Raw genomic sequence first — 20,357 nt, 5'->3', positions numbered from 1 at the left:
GGGGGCCACTAGGGGGCCTCAAAAAACTTCAAATGAAGCATTTATATATTAATGATATTCTGCATACAGAAATAATATATATATGCATTTAAATACAACAAAGAATTCTGAAAGATTTCATTATTATTCAGTCCTTTGTTAGCTCAAAAAACACCTAAAATATGTCCTGTCATGTAACAGCCTTCCCCCAATCCCTGTACTCTTCACTCCTAAACCACTTTTATACTGGCTTCCTCCACCGTGGTGGTAGGACAGGTACCTACAAGCTGCCCCCCTGCCTGCACCCACTTCGGCCCAACCAGGTTTCCCCTCCGCCCCTCTTTACTCAGGCCCAAGCTGCCTGCCGCTGGTGGCTGCAATCAACAAAGTGCTTTATGCTGGTCCAAACCAGAGGCCAATTTATCTCACTACAGCCAATGTCAGCCCACGTCACCCGTGAGTTTGTTTTTTGTTTTAAGCAATTAACATATTTCAGTGGTTATGTTAATACAGTTATATAGCAGCTAAGCTATATTGTTGATATTAAACAGTAGATAAGCTACAGTGCTGTCACAACCGTGGTTTCAGATGGCTTGGAAGTGGAAAGGTTTTGTAGACTGTATCTACATATCCAAAGATCCATGTGTCACGCAATTACATTAAGGTTGTTGATTGTTCTCGATAAGTCCAAGGACAGTACTAGTTAAGACTGATGTGTTTTCATAACCGTAGCTCAGTATGTTTCCCTTTTTGTACCTTCCCCTCCCTTCTTTCTCTGTCTTGCTAACCATGCAAATGCTGAAACCTCATTGGGCCTGCTAATTCTCCATCAACACCCACCCCTCAACCTCCTTCCAAATGTTCTTGATGTTTCCATCCAATCCCAACTGTATCCAAACACTTCCTTCCCATCTCACTGGCTCACCACCTCCCTCCTTTTCTCACCTTTCTATGCCTGTGTTTCCTCTTCCTCCTCCACCGCCCTTCCATTTCCCTATTAACCACTTCCCACCATCCCGCTTCACTAATCCATCCTGCCGTATTTGCTCTTACGATTACACACCCCTTTTCTTCACTTTACACTTCTTTTCTCCTCTAATCCTATAACAACCTTCGCTCCTCCTCCTGTTCTTCTCTCCTTCCTTTTTTTCTTCCCGCACCCCACTCCCCACTCCACCTTCCTCCTCCCGTTCTCCCCTCCTCTAGGACGATAAGGAGATCGACCTGGAGCACCTTCATCACCGGGTTAACAGCTTGTGCACGGAGGATGAGAGCCCCCACAAACAGTTCTCCACCTCCTCCATCGACCTGACGCCCCTGGACATGGACTCCCTCCCAGTCGCCCGGCAGGCCCTGGAGCAGATCAGCGACTTCCGCAACACGCACATCACCACCACCACCTTCATCCCCGAGCAGATCCAGACTCTCAGCCGCAGCCTGTCGGCCAAAGCGGCAGCCGGTTTCGCCTTCGGGGCCGTTCAGGACCACCGGACTGGGGGGCCCTTCCGGCAGCGGGCCCCCAACGGCGGCTTCTTTCGCAGCCCCATCAAGACAATGTCTAGCATACCCTATCAGCCCACCCCGGCCCCCCACTTCAGCTACGGCAATGACCCAGACAGGGGCACCTCCATATAGACTGCAGGGGTTCCTGGGCCTGTGAGTTGGAAACAAAAAAGTGATATATGTAAATACAAATGTTCCTTTTCGGGTTGTCGTTTTCTCTTGGCTTTTGCTCTTTTCGATGGAGCTCGTTCGTCCCAACCGAACTCGTTGACAGGACGAGGATGGAATAAAATGATCATTTTTGTCATTGTGGTTTTTGGGAGATTTTCTCTGTGAACTTAAATGAATTTGCCTTTTGTTTGCCACAGTCGATTACCTGGGGAGAAAAAAAAAATGAAATGTTGCCGTATGTTTACTTACCTTTTTTGGAATTGTTTTAGTTTTTTTGGAGGGTGGGGGTGGGGAACAAAACAAAACAAAAAGGACCTGTCCAATTGTTATACAGACCTGCAATAACTCAGTGTGGAAGAATCTTGTCAATCTGGTTGATCTCAGCGCTCGGTTAACATTAAGTACTCCAGCTGCACATTCAACATTGCTCTGCAAAACTCCGAGAAAACAACCTGCTTTTCTCTAAAGCTTCACAGTGACTGACTGTGTTTCTAACTCATCTTCTCTGCCATCTCCCTGAAGTTGAAATCTACTTTAGAGTCTTTAAATGGACATTCTGTGGAAAAGACTCAAGTGAACTTTAAACTAAAAAAAAAAAAAAAAAAAATCAAATTATTATACTGGGGGGGACAAATGCTACTAAATGTCTCTTACTGACTTTAAGTATAACAAATCTTTAATGCGTGGAATGTGTCTGGTCAGAGAGTTTTAACAACAACAACAACATTTTCAGAGCTGTCTGTAGTTTTAGTTTTCTCTTTTTTAATGATTAGGTTTGAAATTGGTTCAGTGCCATCATCTTATATTAATTTACACCATTAAACCATCAAGAGCTTGTATTCACTTCTGTAGCCTTACAGCAGGATTTGACAAAAACATTCTGTAGAATAGCTTCATTGTATATGCCACAATCTCGTGGACGTGTGTCATAGATTTTGGAAAACGAAGAGTGAGAGGGTTTTTGAACGAATTCTTAACACAAACCTTAGGAGACAGGGCTTTTTTCTTTTCTTTTCTTTTTTCTTTTTCAAGTGTCAGTCCTCAACCAGTTACTATCTAAAAAATGCTTATATGGTGGTGACTTTTGAGGGGCTATTTGAAAAATCTTTCTATTTAATTTCATAAATGTTAAGGGGTAATATTTATCTAACTTTTTTAAAGTGCTAATTGTTTAAACAAGGCCAGGTGATGAGAGTAAAAAAAAAACAAAAAAAACATTTTGAGGACAGAAAACAAACCAATCCTTTTCACTAACATAAACTGTATTAATATTTACTAATGTTAGTCATTTAGAATGAGCTTTCAGTTTGTTATACTCTAATTCGCAAATGTTGTGTGTAGAGAACAGCAACAGTGTTTTGACGCAAGCATTCTAGCTGTACTTTTCTTAAGATATGTTTACTGAAAGACTATAGGAGCTATTTTATTTAGTATCAGATTTTTTATTTAGAGTAAATGAAGAGACATTAAACTGTATATTTTACATGCAGATATTTTTTGTTGGGTTTAAAGAAGATATAGATTATAATATCTGAGTCTATAAAGCTCAGTTAGCCGCTATCACATTACAAGAAGTTCTCCACGGTTTCTGACGGTAAGACATTCTCATTCGACTTCATTTCGTTTTAATGTCCAAATCTGTCAAGAAGGAGGCAAGGTTTTTGTTTTGTTGTTTTTTCGTAAAAGAAGCATGCAAAACCTGCTATGCCTGTAACATTTTTAATTTCGTACATAGAATTGTACAGGATTAAATCATTTTCAACTGATTATAATGTACAGTATTTAATATAGGCCTATTTTGTTGTATGTGTTGCATATTATTCAGATGAAACAAACTGAGGCCTCTGTTACAAGTGGCAAAGCTTTCTGTGTATAATTTGTCTAATAAACATGTTTTCTACAGTGGATTTGGTTGTGTTTTCTGTATCATCAAAAATGGCATGATGTCCGAATAGTACAGTTGTACACGTGAACAGAAAACGCTGTTCTCTTTTGTCCCTTCCACCTCAGGATGAGCTCTTCAACATGAACTGAAGTCCTCTGAACACAGGGAAGGTTGTGGTCAAAGGTTAGCCACTGTTGGCTTTTGACTTTGTGAACCAGATTCATGCTCTACAGGTCAAAGTGAAAGGCACCACAGCACTTCAAGTCAAGCTCTAGTGACTGAAGAGTTTGTTTTCAGTCTAACCCTGAACCAGTCGTGGTTCAGATCTATTTGGTCAAGTTCTTGTATTTGAGTCTGTTTTTTTATTTATTATATGTAATGTGAAGTCATATGTTGCCTGCTTCACCTTTAACCAAACCCTGAAGCACCACAATTATTTTTGTTAATCTTAAATGATAAAAAGCATTCACTTATAGCACGTAGCACCCATGAAAGCTAACATACAGACAGTTCCATGTTCAACAGGAGACATTTTCTGCATGAAAACATGATAACGTAAGTTAAAAATGAGGAAAACGTTAGACTTTGTCTTCCATTAAAGAAGGTGATTTATTTTTATTATTATTATTATTATTATTATTATTATTATTATTATTATTATTATTATTATTATTATTATTGTACGACGAACTGTAGGGAAAAGACTGTTTGTATTTTGATAATCAGGTTGAAATTAAAGTTATGAAAAAAAAGCACTTGATCTACGTCAAGCGCATTATAAGTCCACTAGATGTCGCCTTTTGTGCTTTTTCAGTTTCTTACAAGTGTGCACCTGTTCTGATATTTAGAAAATAAGCGATCTTATCTAAGGTTTCATGTATTATGGAAAACATTACATCAGATGAAATGCTTGTGAATACACGGTCTCGTTTTAAAATGTAACACCAGGAGGATTATTTATTGGATAATTTAAATCTAAATTAATACATTTAATATAAAGTATTACTTGTGTAACTGTTTGTTACATAGATTTGAAAAAGCACATATTTAATTTATTATATGTTTAAACAGTTAGCTAATGGAGTTACTGTGAAAGGTGAATTCATTATTACTATTAATATTAACATTATTACTATTGATAATATTAATATGTGTGTTGGAGGAGCATTGTGATGTTTTATGGACTTTTATCAAGCACGCGATATCTCTGGGTTTCCCGGGAGACAGGAATGAAGAAAGCAGCACGCAGACTCGATCGCGGTGGAAGCCCCCTTTGAGACACATTTTGTGCCCTTTTTCCAAAGAGTTCTTCATGCGTGTCGAATGGAACATTGAGTCTCTATTGTCCCTGGGACACTTTAATAATCGACGGCAGCAATCCCAACCTGTTGTTTGCTTTAGGACCTATTCCAAGACACACAAGCCGCCTGGATGAGGCTCCAGTTGGGGTGAGCTCAGGCGCCAGTCCGCGAGCCTCTTCGCGCTGTGAATTCATGAATAAATGTAAAAAGATTCATGTGAAGTTTTTAATGCCAGAAAGCGCGAATTAAGGTCCTATGCATCACTGCCTTACATTAAATAAAACTTGTTTCAGTGACTAACCAGGAAACGCAGCTGCAGCCCGTGACAAAAAGTTATATCTCTGTAAATTCCTGACTAAATCATCGAGGTAATATAAAAATAAAAAAAGTTTATTAAAATCACTGGACTATATATATATATATATATATATATATATATATATATATATATATATATATATATATATATATATATATATATATAGTCATAAATCACACACACACACACATATATATATATATATATATATAGTCATAAATCATATAGTCATAATCATATAATCATATTTTAATAAATTATGGATTGGATTGGATTGTCAAAAGGTTATATGCACAATTTGCTGTCTACACATTGTCTAGGTTATAACTGTTTAACTCCTAATATGCATGCATTTTATTGGTATTTTTATTATGTATTTACAGTACAATAATTTAAAGTGTCTGTCAGTAATCCTACAAGATGGCGTCATCTTCAACATTATTATTATTATTATTATTATTATTATTATTATTATTCAATTTGTATTATTATCTTACTGCCCTTTTTGCATTTGCTCTCTTTCTAAAGCTCGTGACACCAAGGGATTGTCGCGCCTCCAGATCAAGTTTCTGATCTTTGGGGAGCTCTTTTGCTGAAAGGGCGTTCCTTAAATCGGATCAAAAGGTTTTGAACTTGTTCAAAAATAAAAAGAAACTCAATCTGGTATTAACACTCATTTTTGAACGTGTTTAACTGTGCACCAATAGAAGAGCGAATTGTTGCAATTTGTTTAATGTTCATGCACAACAGATTTTTTTTTCGATTTTTTCTTGTATATTATTAATTAAAGTTTTTATTTTATTATATTAGACTATATGTACGATTATATTATAAATGTCCGATTACATTATAAAAGCACGATTACATTATCTAATAAATAAATGATAAATGCCTAAATAAATAAAACATTTTTGTAAACAAATTTCTCGAAAAACGAACCTATTAAATTTGGTTGACAACAAGACGTGACATAAAGACACCATGATATGTCAAATTAATGTAGCCTAGCTAAGCCTAATTGTTTTCTTTCTTTCTCCTTTTGAACAAAATGTTTACTTTAGAATTATGCTAAATTCAGTATGGACAAGAGAAGGTTCAATGCAATGTGTTCTCAAAGAGTTTTGATAACCCCTTTCACTTAACTTAATACTGTCGAGACAGATCATTTTTTCCTCTTCTTTTCCGCTTTATATGCCACTATCTAATTTCCTCAACCGCGTGTGAGGAGGCTCGCTACATAACTTTGCTCCGTCTCGATGTTTCTGAGTAGTCTTAGTCCTGTGGGACGAACCATTGTGATAATAGTTAAACAGGTTCGAAGCGCTAAATTACCAAAAAAAAAAAAATAGTTTGAGCATAATAACCTCTCTCTCGGGTTTACTACGACTTCTCATTGGTCGCCTACACGCGCCTGCCCCGCGTGCTCTTATTGGTCAAAGCGCCACGCGACCAGCTTGAGAAGGGGGGCTCCCCGGCGCGTGCCACTTTTAAAACCGACCTGTCGCCCTGAGACGTCAGTAAAGAAATCCCCTTCACAACAGGTGTAAGAAGATAAATCCTCCACGGCAAAAAATCCCGTTCCCATATCCATAGCCCCCCTTTCCTCCAAAAAGCACAAAACAACAAAATGGATGGAATGAACGTGGACGGCGTAAGCACGGATTCAAGGGATGTGGTTGAACTCGACGTCCAGCATCCGAGCTTGGGGCGGGGGGAGCAGCGCGAGTACCCACCAGCTTTGGCACTCATGGCCAGCAGTGACCCACGCGCCTGGCTGGCTCCCGTGCAGGCTGGCACCTGCGCGGCACACGCCGAATACCTGCTGCACTCGCCCGGCTCGAGCGCAGAAGGCGTGTCCTCTCCCTCCAACTTCAGGAAGAGCAGCAAGAATCCTGTCAAAGTACGCGAGCTCTGCCGGCTTAAAGGAGCTGTGGGTGCCGATGAGGGCAGACAGCGTGCCCCATCCGGCAAAGCGACCAACGGCGTGCAGAAACAGAGGCGAATGGCTGCCAATGCCCGGGAAAGGCGAAGGATGCACGGATTGAACCACGCGTTCGACGAGCTGCGCAGTGTCATCCCAGCCTTAGACAATGACAAGAAGCTCTCCAAATACGAAACCCTACAGATGGCCCAGATCTACATCAATGCTCTCTCCGACTTGCTTCAGGGTCCCGGTGCTAAAGCCGACCCGCCAAACTGCGACTTGCTGCCTGCCAACGGGTTCGAGGAGGACCACTCTCCCAGAGGATCGGCGAGCGTCTGCCGTAGAAGCACGGGCGCAGGTTTCCCGTACCAGTACGAGGACGGAACATTCTCCTCTTTCATTGAGCAAGACCTCCAGTCACCCTCTGGAACGAGCAAGTCAGGTTCGGAGGCCAGTAAGGACTCGCCTCGGTCGAACCGGAGCGACGGAGAGTTTTCCCCTCACTCGCACTTCAGTGACTCGGACGAAACGCACTTGGAGATGCAGAGCGAAGACGAGCTCTCGGAACTGAAACTGCCCAAGCACCGCGCTTTTTAGAAAACGCACCACCTGACTGTCCATCAATCGTGTCAATCGCATATTTGGGCTTTGTGATGGGTTTCTTTATTTATCCATTTGTTATTATGATCTTCTGACAATGATGTTGTTGTGTCTGACGCCAATAGATTTAGTTGCCTTCTCGTGACATTGACCAGACCCCTACGCCATGTGAACTGCCGCGTGCAGCAGTGCCATGGGCTCGAATGTCATGCATAAAACTGTCTTCCGTAAACTGTTTTGACACTGTTTATTCAGACATGATTGTCATGGGCCTATTTTCATATACGATTGATTTTGAACCCTGTAAGAATTTGCAACTTCTAAAGTTTACGTGCACTTTAAAAACGGGCCATAGGCTTGAGAAACATTCTTTTGTCATGGAACAAGAAATTTTGTGTTTATGTAGAAGTAATGCCAATTTGATGAATATATTTAATATAGCCATTAGATTTTGTACATCCGTTCATTTTTAATATTTGATTTCGATGCAAAGAAGTTGTGTTCCGCTTCTGTAGCTGAAGTAAGCTATTTATTTCTGTTTGCCTTTATTTTTGCGTTATTGAAAATGAGCAGTTTTTGCTACTCGTATGTTTTGTTTTATTGTAGAAATAAAAAGGGAGAAAGAACATGATCATGTCTCGTCTCTTTGATTGTCGTTATCAGTTTTTTATTATGATTGTATCTCATAACTTTGCTACAATATAGATGATCTTTTTTAAATAAAGAAAATCGTAATATGTTATTATTACAACAAATGGGCACCAGCTTTATCTAATGTTATTAATTTTAATTAGGTTTAGCCCTTAACGGCCACTGAGGTGTGGGACACTTGGTTGGAAGTGATGTGATGTGATCGATCAATTAATAATTATAATTTTACTGTAATTTTGTATCAAAACATAGGATGAACTTGCCAGTGATATATACAAAATAAACCTTTATTTTAAAGTGTGTACTTTATTTGAGTAGAGTGCTTATTTGCAGTAGAGTTCATGAAACAATACTTTTTTATATAAAAAAAATAGCTTTCTTGGGTGTATTCATTGCGATTGTCATGAACAACTTTTGTTGTTGTTGATGTTCTTGCTGTTGTTCCCCAAGTAACCTTTCAATGAACAGTTCCTAGTAAAACCCTTTTGGTGAAGATTAATTTTATAAATTAAAAACCTTTTTTCCCTATAAATCTTTTGTGGAATTAAAAGTCTCCGTGGATGTTAAAGTTTATTCATGAATGCCAATAAAAAACCTTTATAAGAGTGAACCATCTTCTTGAAAGTTTCTTAAGTTGGTTATTTGCTTCAGAAAGTTATTAATTTAACATTACAGGTTCCTCAGTTCAGTCTATTAGTTTCTGGGTTATTTTAAGTGCAACGGCGTTTTTGTTGTTGTTGTTGTTGTTGTTGTTTATCTAATTAAAAAATATTTTTTTGGATCTTAAAGATTCTATGGCAGCAGGCTGAAAAACACATTTAACTTGTTAATGTTATTTAAATAATGACCATCAGATTATCAGAGCAATGCACTAAGAGCACAGTCACACAGTGACATTTAATTAACACAAAATAAATAAATAAAAATAACTGGATTCAACTCGCCCATCACCCAGTGTACAATAATGTCAGCTCAGCATATTTTTTCTTTATTTAGCCTGTTCATTCTGAGGCTTTTTTAAAAACGAATTTCTTTCTCTCTTTTGAGGTTTGGCTTGCAGTTGTCGAATGAAGTGTAAACACATTATTTACATCAATTTGATTCGAATATAGGCCTACGAAAATTTAACATTTTACGTTATTCTACAATTGTAGTTTTAGAAGCAGGCATGAATAACCAGATTTTTAATTTAGCGGTTCTCTTAAAATTTTCACTTTAAATTCTAAGGTCTAAGTCTCACTGTTAATCTTTTATTTTGGTCAGAGTTTGGAAACACTTCTCTGAAGATGTTTAGTGAATAGACTACTTTAAGGCGTTCTTCATGCGGTGGATATGCATTGCTGGTATGCTGCCAACTGCCCCGTGTAACTGTCAGCTTCTCTACCCCCGAGCCATGACAAACATCATGAATTATTTAATTTTGCGTATGAATGGGTTTTAATAGTCTTCTTATCTATAGCCTAATGTTTATTGAAGGAATTGTTTTAACAGTAATTTAAGCATTTATTAACTTTTACAAAATAGTTGGCCGACCCGTGGCAAGGGGTGTTGGGTGTCCTCCTGGAAGCACGCGCTGTCAGCTGGTGAGCGCAACCAGTGGAGTCCCACAGGACCTGACTCAAGAGACTATACACTCGCTCCGTGAGTCTGCCACACACGCGCGCACGCGCCCGCCAGCAGGTACCATAGTAGCCTACACGCTGACGTAGGCTATACACACAAACACGCGCATTCGTTTGTCTTAGACTAAATGGAGACTTATAATTAGCCTTCCTTTGTTGTTGTTTTTGTTGTATTCAAATAAAACTGAAATACCTACAGACATGTAAATAACGTTTATCGAGAAAAAAAAAACTTTATGGAACACCTTTTGTTCATTGTTTTTCTTTTAGAACCTTTTCTTGTTCAGAAATCCCCCCCGTTTACACTGTAAATTATTATGCATAGGCTATTACAAATTTTGATAATGATAATAATCATAAAATTTGTTCATTTTTATATAGATAGTAGCTGCTTATTAATTCTAAAGGCTACAGGGAGAGTTCTCTTTAGGAATAGAGGGGATAAGTAATTTTCCAAAACTTTTTTTGTCCGCTCCCTTAAAAGACTTCACTGGAATTGCTCAGCAATTATTAATGAAAGTGGGCACTGTGTACCTGCTTTTCTGTGTCTCCGCCCCTGCGCTTAACCAATCACTTGAGCCGCCTGTCCCTATCCAGATTAACATCGAGAATAATAGGCAATATCATGCACGCGCTAAGCACGCTAAATTATTCACAGCCTTATCCATAATACCTTTATCTTCCAGTGAACCGCGCGACCATCTGTGCCGTCCTGTTACATGCGACCCTCAAACGACAAGCGCGCTCAAATTTCGCGACCACGCGCGCCTTTGAATGGGTAGTCGCGACGCCTACCAAACTGTGTAAACTAGGTGAAAAGTTTATTACCTGCATTTAGTAGTCGCATTTAATATGATTATTATTTTTAAGCTGTGTTTCCCTAAATGTTTGCATTTCTCGCCTTGCATAACCTCTCACGGTATTTAGGTTCAGTCGTGCTGAACTAACGCCAGTGCTTTTAACGATATGTCCAGTTTGACTCCTCAAATAAAATTTCATGCAACATTTAAAAACATTATTCAATATATGACTTTTTTTTCTGACAAACGTTATGGTCCAAGTGTTCTCATTCATCATTAATCTTTTATGTCATTTAGATCGTTTCTTTGTTTTTGCTTTTGTAGGAAAATAAATAAATAAATAAATAAATAAAACGTAGATTTACGTGCGACACGCGTTATGCGGAAAACACTTCCATATAATAATCTAATCTCATCATTAAAACCTATAAAAACTTTTTTATTTATTTATTTATTTATTTATTGTGTAATTATGTGGTATTTCTTTTAAAGCTAAACACATGGAACAGAAGTTTCATGCTTTACATCAACAATAGCTTACCCTATATGGTGTTTTAAAAGAGAAATATTATTATTATGCAGTGACTTTATGGTTCCCATGGTCTAAAACATGTTGCTTGATTTCATAAAAGAAAAGAAAAAAACGGTACTAGGCTACAGAGACAAGAGAATGTAAATATAATATATATATATATATATATATATATATATATATATATATATATATATATATATATATATATATATATATATATATATATATATATATATATTTGTCAGTTGACCCCCGCATGCCCACCGCATCATGGGCGACTGATATCAACCTGTGGTCGTTTTACTCATTACTGACAACAGCTGGGAGACTGCCTGAGTTGCAGTTTCACATCTCATTAAATATTGAGGAAGAGCGTTGAAGGAAAAACATAAACAACCCCCTCCCTTGCGCAATGCGCGCGAGCTCGTAGAATCCAATGGTGCTATCGTGTTGCTTTTCAACTTCATGCTAAACTTTATAGTAACTTACAAATCCAACATATGCGTTCATTGAAGATTACAAAACCGGTAACTATGTTAACATAATATACATTTATTAATAGGTTACGTTTACGCAGAAAAGGTTGGGTCTTTCCCAACTTCACTAGACTCAAATCTGCTGTTTAGACAGTGACAAAATGGAACATAATAAAATGATTTGTTTTAAGTTAAGTTATTTAAGCGAGTGAAACAATGTTAACTGCCAGCAGAGCACATGCTCATTCCTATGCTTAGTTAAAAAGTTAGGTTCCTAAACTTCATTGAAGATAAGGGGAGTGGGAGGAGCCAAGGAAAGGGTTCGGACTCTCTGGGGACATTGGAACAAAAGCTAAAACTGGGCCGTACTCTACATCTGCTTCGAGACTGTAGCAACAACCATTGAGCAAGACAGAAAAAGACAGAGAGGGCATGTGGGGGTGAGGAGCACAAGGCAATCAAAAGAGAAAAAAAGACACATTTTGATGCATGTGCAGAAATGGATGATAACTGAAGAAAAGGTTCACTGTTATAGTGCATGTTATAGTGCAGACAGAATCATTTACATCTATGTAGCACTGATCTGAGAGACGTATATCAGATAACTGTTATACATCCATCTACAGTACTGTTAAAAGAGCATTTGGATATCGGCTTATGGAGACAATGCAGTGAAATATTAATGTCTAGTAATGTATTAAAGGCCTTTGTTGACACAAACGCATACACACTTGTGCATTTAGCACAACTACATGGTTAAAAAAAAAGCTTTGTGCCATTTAAAAAAAAGATTGTTATCTAAGCAAGGGAGGAAAATAATAGAAAACGTCACATGAGCCTTTGAATAAGAGGTATGAATAATGCAAAGGCTTCCTATGAACACCAGTCTGCCATCTCTGATGCCGCGTATCAGTGTAACCCTAGCCGGGATTATTCTTGTGAAATCATAGATAATGTTATCCATGAATGCTCTTTACTTGCAAAACAAGGGGAAAATATGTTTAAACTGTTTTTGAGAAGACTGGTAGAACTATTTGTTGAACGTAATGCAACAGATAATGATGAACTTAAAGGAATTTTGTGCTTTATAAATAAAATAAATAAAAGAACTAGAACTAGAATTTTCTATATTGTGTGTTGCAAGTTAGACTCAACAAGAACATTTGTAGCATAATGTTGATTATCAGAACATCTGTTATTCCATTCATTCTCTCTTTTTTTATTCAATTTTTTTCTCAATAATTTGAGCTGTTGCCATTTAAGTTGCCATTTTAAGGTTTCAGGCATTGTGTTGACATGGCAACACAATTGCATAGTTGGATAAAAAAAATGCTTGATGTTTATGTCTTGTGTCTATCCATCATATTTTTAACATAGGAGCAGGTGTGGCAATTTATGATTTGAAGATGTGTCATTCACTTTCAGTTATTTTAGCTGTACAAAAACAATCTTCCATGCTGCTTGATATTAAAGACTGGTATTTGTTACAAAAAAAAAAAAAAAAAAAAAAAATATATATATATATATATATATATATATATATATATATATATATATATATATATATATATATATATTACTGTAATAATAAACACTCTGGTTTGTAGTGTAGATAGTTTTACCATTTAATGCACACTGTTATTGTTCTAGTTATTACCTATGCTGCTAATGAATTGCAGGTCTCATACATTCAGCTTCTGTGTAGGAAATTTTTTTTTTTTTTTTTTTTTTTTTTTTTTTTTTGTTGTTGTTGTTGTAGAAACAGTGAGTTTAAAACTGTTTACAGATTGGCCCCATTCACTTCTATTGTAAGTGCTTCACTTTAATCCAGTTTCTTTGCTTGAAATTAAAACTTGTGGTAATCAGCATTTGTTGCAAATGCTGTTGATTGAACTTAATATGTATTGAAACTGGAATATGCTCTTTGAGCCTTTTTTAAATAAATATGTGATGTTATATCATATATCACTTGACTTATTAAAGTAATCTGCAGAAAAGCTGAAAGGATTAGCCATTTGTTAGCTAACCTTGTCCATCTCATCTCAATATCTTTCAGCACAGAGTAAAAAGAAACTGAAAGGGCAGTGGTGATTCTTCACATCTTTGTTCCTCCTGTGGCTGCCCTTTTGTGTCTGCAAAATGTTCAAAGTGGACATACCTACACCAACATGAGGCTTCTTGGGTAACCATCTCATTCAAAAGTACACAATGGTGAGGCCAATTATATTGACGTTCAGTGTTCTTTGAGCATCAGTTACATTCATTGTGGGGATATGGATGTGTGTGCATATGTATAGGAAACACCTAAACTGTAGGGGCATTTATTCTTTTTGTCAACTACCTAATGGGTTGGGTCACGTCAGGCATGCCATTCCCCTTCAGATGAACAAGAGGCTGTGGTAGTGAATGGCTGAGGTAATTAATAGTCCCTAGCTAGTTTGTGTAGTTGCAGAGTTGCTAGGGACTATTTTCAGGCACTGTGTAATATCACTGCACCTGCTGCATGTCAGGGATCTGGGAAGGGGGACCCAATTGCAGTGAGAGATAACAAGGTTTATTGATGAGACAGACTGATACAAGAGGTAGTGAAGTGCACAACAGATACCGGAACACAAACAGAACAGCTAGGGAAGGCCATTGGGAAGGCTTCGGGAAGCAACTGGCAGAATACTTGGGCAACAGAGGGGGCAGCAAGACCAGGCTGATAGATAATACCACACAAGGCACCATAGAGCAGAGCTCAGAAACTTGTTGACCACTGACTCTGGAGACAGACCAGATGCCAGGCTGGTAGAACCAGGTTAGGAACTCGAACACAAGACTAGACAGGACAAAGCTCCACAAAAATACAAGTTAAATCCAAGACAAATAGTATAAACCAATGAACGAATAAAAGTAAAAGTAACAAAATAAAGAAATTACCAATTTAACCTATTTAAGAGAATGATCAAACAAAACCAAGAATCAAGACCAGAAAACTAAATAAATATTACAAATGAAAGCAAAGGGCAAGAACAAACAATTGATTAAAAACAAGGAGCAAGACAAGAACATAGAATCACAAGGACTAGACAAAACAAGGGCACAAGACCAACCAGACAGTGAGACACAGACACATTCAGCCACATCCACAGACAGAGGGGGTGAGAATGACAACGGACCAGAGATGTATAGTAACGAAGTAGAACTACTTCACTACTGTACTTAAGTACTAAAAGGCGGTATCTGTACTTTACTAGAGTATTATTTTTTTCTCCTACTTCCACTTTTACTTCAGTACATATTTTCGATGAGTTTAATACTTTTACTCCGATTCTTTTTATGTGCTGCATCGTTACTCGTTACAATTATAAAAATGTTACGAATCATTCCATTACAAACCCACATTACCACTGCCAGAACTGTAGATGGCAGGTTTGATGAAGCTGGCACATCATTGAGCGAATCAAGCGATTAAGAAGACTGCGCGTGCTGACTGAACTGCTGTGAAGAGAGAGATGAACACCGAGCCGAGCCAGATAATGACTCGTTCACGAGTCAAGAACCGGTTGTATCGGTTTTCGGATCACCAGTAGTTCTTTCTGACAGTTCGATTCAATAAACCGGTTGAAGAAAACAGTTCACCAGTTCTTTTGCGCTTGATGTAATGGCGTCATTGGCGTTGACTGCAAGCCTTCGGTTTACCCGCGCTCATAACATTAGCACAGAATCAGTTCAGAATCAATCACCAAAAGAATCAGTTCGGTTCAGACGCTCTGTGTGTCGGTTTGCTTCAAGCTGAATCACACATGCGCAGTATCATCAGCTCCTCGTTCTCGAATCGGACACGTCTGACAGAAACGGTCCGTGACTCGTGAACGAGTCAGTCTGTTGTCCGTTATCTGGCTCGGCTCGGTGTTCATCTTCAATTCTCTCTTCACATCAGTTCAGTCAGTGTACTGTTTGAGTGCATGCATTACTCCGGGATATTGGTTTATTTGAACTCAGAGGGAGTGTCAGCCACATTAAACAATTTAACAGCTTAAGTCAAATGATTGGATTTGGTGAACTGGTTCAAAAAGATCTGGATACATCGAATGATTAGTTTGCGAACCGGATATCACAAATTGCTTTGTTTTGAACTGTCTTACAACAGACACTGAAGAGAAGACAATGCTGAATAAAGTCGTAGTTTTTGCTATTTTTGGACCAAAATGTATTTTCGATGCTTCAAAAAATTCTAACCGACCCTCTGATGTCACATGGACTACTTTGATGATGTTTTATATCTTAAACTGTGTTCCAAAAATAAACAGAGGTCTTACTGGTTTGAAACAACATGAGGGTAAGTTATTAATGACATAATTTTGCAAATTGGGCGAACTAACCCTTTAATCTGTTTTTTGTTTACAAAAAGTTACAGTCAAAGGAATTTTGATTGTCCTTTAAGGGCGGGCGTACACGGTGCGATTTTTGCTGTCGTACGAGTTCGCATGCGATTTTTTTCAATCGTGTGTAAATCACGTATTCTCGTATGGTCGCGGCTCGTATCATTTGCGATGAATTACGAGCTGAGCAGAGTGGCTTACGAGCACTTCCCGACCTCCCGATCATTTTTAAACATGTCTAAAAAGTTTGTGAGCTATCGGTTTGAATTCGTCCCATTTGTGCGGTTGAATGAGCCGATTTGTTGATTTAACTGAAGTTGACCAATCACGAACTAGGAAAACCACAGAAGAAGAAATACGAAGACGACAGCTTAAGACTGCCAGGAACAGCGAGCCTGTATGATGTTTTTAGCAACGTATTCCAATGCCTTTTTAGTTCTCTCTCGCTCTCTCGCACACACACGCATGTAGTTTACAGTTGTAGTTGTAGTTTACTCTCCATAGACGTAATGGTATTCTAGACTGTATATCCCCATACACTACCTCTATCCATCACGAAAAATGCATGTTTAAAATTTATATTAAACACCGTAAAGTATTTTTTAAAACCATTTGGTTTACGAGGGCACAGTAATTGTCCTCACAAACCATGTTTACATTTTAATACCCATTTCAGATATTTATAAACCATATACAAGAACACACACACAGGGTAACCAAACGTCCCGGTTTCCTATTGCTGAAAAATAAACTGTTCGTGTAGGAAATAGTCACGGCTCGTATCAATATTTTATTTGCAGTTATGAGAGAGGGAGAGCAGTTATATTAGGCGCGTTCCACTTGAAGCACCGCTGCACGCACAGAATGATCACCTGTGCGTGCAGCGGTGCTTCAAGTCGAACACGTCTATCAACTTCGTGCGATTGCTTCTGGAATGATCACCTGTGCGTGCAGCGGTGCTTCAAGTCGAACACGTCTATCAACTTCGTGCGATTGCTTCTGGAATTCGCAGGTTGCAAAATCGTGTCGTATATCATCTCGTCCGTACGATTTTCAGATAAACTCACTCGTGCCGTGTGCGTGGACATACGATCTTCCGACCATCCGAATTCGCGCCGTGTATGCCCGCCTTAAGTTAATCATTTGAAATAATAAAAACAATATGTTCAAAATTTTGACTACTTTCTTTTATAACTACATAACACAATACTTGTACTTTTACTTTCAGTACTTGAGTAGTAAATTTTAAAATAGACTACTTGCAATACTTAAGTACAAAAAATGTTGAATACTTTAGTACTTCTACTTACGTGTGGTGCTTAAAGAGCACTTCAACTTCTACTCAAGTCACTTTTTTGATAGAACACTTGTACTTTTACTCAAGTCTGGGTCTCAAGTACTTTATACATCTCTGCAACGGACCAGCAAACACAAAAGGGAAAGGTGCACTAGAAATAGGGAGGAAAATACATGAAGAACAGGTGAGCACAATTATACCAACTAGGCTAACAAGAGGGTGTGGTAAAGAGGAAACAAGGAGGAGATGCTAAGGAAGCACATGGACAAAGGAAAACAAGGCCATGTGCTGAAACAAGAAAGAAAAACACAAGACAGTGTCAGTGCAAAACCCTGACACTACCCCCCTCCCAATGGACGCCTCCTAGTGTCCACTAAGACTAAGCAGCTAGTTGTAAGAATAGAAAATACAAATAGTAATTACAAATAGTGGGGGGGGGGGGGCTGTTGCTGCGAAAGTCAGCGTCATAAGTGGTCAGCACTGGGCTTGAGCAGACTGTACAGCAGGGGTGGGGAACGTTGATCCTGGAGGGCTACCTACTTGTGTCCTGAAGAGCTTGTTAGCTTGTTCAGGTGTGTTTGTTTAGGGTTTGAGCTAAACTCTGCAGGGACACAGACCCTCCAGGAACAACGTTCCCCACCCCTGCTATACAGGAACATCTTCAGAGGTCATGACAGGGAGAGTAGTATACTTGGGGACAGCCTCCACAGATGAAACATGTCTAGCTGGAACACATTCTGAGGGACTCGTTAGAAGCAGTAGACAGCTGGTCTGGTATGATCTCGGTGGGCACAACTTCTAGCAGGAACAACCTCCGTGGGCTTGACAAGACAAAAGAGAAAACATCTCCATGGCCATGACCCAACTGGCAAAGATGACCTCAGAGGACATAACAGGACTGACAGGAACAATATATGACCATAACTTGACAGGTAGGAACTAAGGTCTAAGGCCATGACTTAACAGGCAGGAATGACCACTGTAGGTCTGAAAGAACAGGCAGGAACACTTTGCATGTCCCAGATGTGACGGGTAGGAACAAGACTTAAAGACTTGACAATATAAGAACTATGGCCATGACCCAACTGGCAAGGACTACCTCCGAGGACATAAGACAGACAGGAACATTTTATATAGCCATAACTTGACTGGTAGGAACACCTTCTATGGCCATGACCCAACTGGCATGAATGACCTTTGTAGGAGTGACAGGACAGGCAGGAACACTTTGTATGGCCCAGACATGACAGGTAAGAACACTTGAGGACTTGACAAGACAGGAACCATCTCTATGGCCATAACCCAATTGGCAAGGACTACCGAGGATATAACAGGAACATTTTATATGGCCATAACTTTGAATGGTAGGAACACTTTCTATGGCCATGACCCAACTGGCGGGAACAACCTCTGTAGGCGTGACAAGACCGGCACAAACAATTTGTATGGCCAGACAGACAAAGTAGGTAGCGACAACTTCTGAAGTTGTGATCTCTTGACACTTGACAACATCTATGGACATGACAGGAGTAATCTCTGGGGAGCTTGACACACGACTGACAGGAACTTTTACTGTGGACATGGCAGGAGTGATCTATGGGGAACTTGACACACGACTGACAGGAACGTTTACTGTGGACATGGCAGGAGTGATCTCTGGGAAACTTGACACTACTGACAGGAACGTTTACTGTGGACATGACAGGAGGGATCTCTGGACACATGACTGACAGCTGATGGTGTGAAATGAAAGTCTAGAACAGTCTTTGGTATAATTCCAGTAACAAAGTCAAATAGGCCGGGAGGTTTGGAAGAATACCCTTGTGACTGTGACTTGAGGTTCTGACAAGGCCACCGAACTAGACACCTCTAGACCAGGTTCCAAAACTGACGGAGGACGACCCTTGGGGGCTATTGAAATACCCTCCTGGGCCACAGCAAGAAACTCAAGAACTGACTCATGAACACCCTCGGGGGCTGACAAACTGACCTCCAGGGCTGCAGGAACAGATTCATGATAGCCCTTGGTGTTGGTAGCTCTGGGGCTGGATTGGCTTGGATAATTTTAACTCTCAGGAATGATTTGAATGGACTTGAAGCAAGGATGACTGCAGCAACCTCAGTGTAGTTTGAAACGGACTTGACCGATTCAAAAATGACCATAGTTCAGTAGAATTTGGTGAGAACTTTACTAAGTTGGGGGTAGCTGCAGCAAATTTGTTCAAATCAAAGGTGTCTGGGACTAGATCCTGACTTTGGCTGGTCCGTAACTTCAGGGATCTGGGAAGAAGGACCCAATTGCAGTGAGAAATAACAAGGTTTTATTGACAAGACAGACTGATACAAGAGGTAGTGAAGTGCACAAAAGATACCACAACAGGAACACAATAAACAGAACAGCTAGGGAAGGCCATTGGGCCTTAAAACTAAATAAATATTACAAATGAAAGCAAAGGGCAAGAACAAACAAATTACTAAAACAAGGAGCAAGACAAGAACATAGAATCACAAGGACTAGACAAAACAATGGCACAACATCAACCAGACAGGAAGACACAGACACATATTCAGCCACAGACAGAGGGGGGTGAGAATGACAACAGACCAGAAAACACAAAAGGGAAAGGTGCACTATAAATAGGGAGGAAAATACATGAGGAACAGGTGAGCACAATTATACTTACTAGGCTAACAAGAGGGTGTGGTAAAGAGGAAACAAGGAGGAGGGGCTAAGGAAGCACATGGACAAGGAAAACAAGGCCATGTGCTGAAACAAGACATAGACACTAGAAAGAAAAACACAAGACAAACAGTGTCAGTGCAAAACCCTGACACTGCACCCATGGTACCCAAGTTCCTTGATTATTACGCCAGAATGAGAGTATGGTTCAGCCTAGAAAATCGCACCTTTTTATTTTCCGTCGGTC

The 20,357-nt window shown here is 39.2% G+C and overlaps 2 protein-coding genes across 3 annotated transcripts in view; both read left to right on the top strand.

The window, feature by feature from the left end:
• The window catches only part of LOC113096327 (glutamate receptor ionotropic, delta-2-like), a 148,844-nt gene extending 145,287 nt beyond the window's left edge, over positions 1–3,557 (top strand). Inside the window, exon 14 of one of the 2 annotated variants that reach the window (XM_026261680.1) lies at positions 1,186–3,557. In XM_026261680.1, the coding sequence (XP_026117465.1) occupies positions 1,186–1,614 (429 nt within the window). In that variant the 3' untranslated portion in view covers positions 1,615–3,557. The remainder of the gene's footprint in view (positions 1–1,185) is intronic. The other variant, XM_026261681.1, reaches the window with a different exon arrangement.
• A 2,802-nt stretch (positions 3,558–6,359) lies between these two features.
• On the top strand, positions 6,360–8,563 carry LOC113096390 (protein atonal homolog 1-like). Its single transcript, XM_026261771.1, has one exon. It carries the CDS (start codon positions 6,786–6,788, stop codon positions 7,677–7,679), a length of 894 nt encoding a protein of 297 aa, XP_026117556.1. The 5' UTR covers positions 6,360–6,785; the 3' UTR covers positions 7,680–8,563.
• The last annotated feature ends 11,794 nt before the right edge of the window (positions 8,564–20,357 follow it).

Source organism: Carassius auratus, unplaced genomic scaffold (assembly GCF_003368295.1).
Source record: "Carassius auratus strain Wakin unplaced genomic scaffold, ASM336829v1 scaf_tig00215912, whole genome shotgun sequence".
NCBI lineage: Eukaryota > Metazoa > Chordata > Actinopteri > Cypriniformes > Cyprinidae > Carassius > Carassius auratus.
Note: the sequence above shows the minus strand (reverse complement) of the source record. Positions and strands in the feature narration are given on the sequence as shown.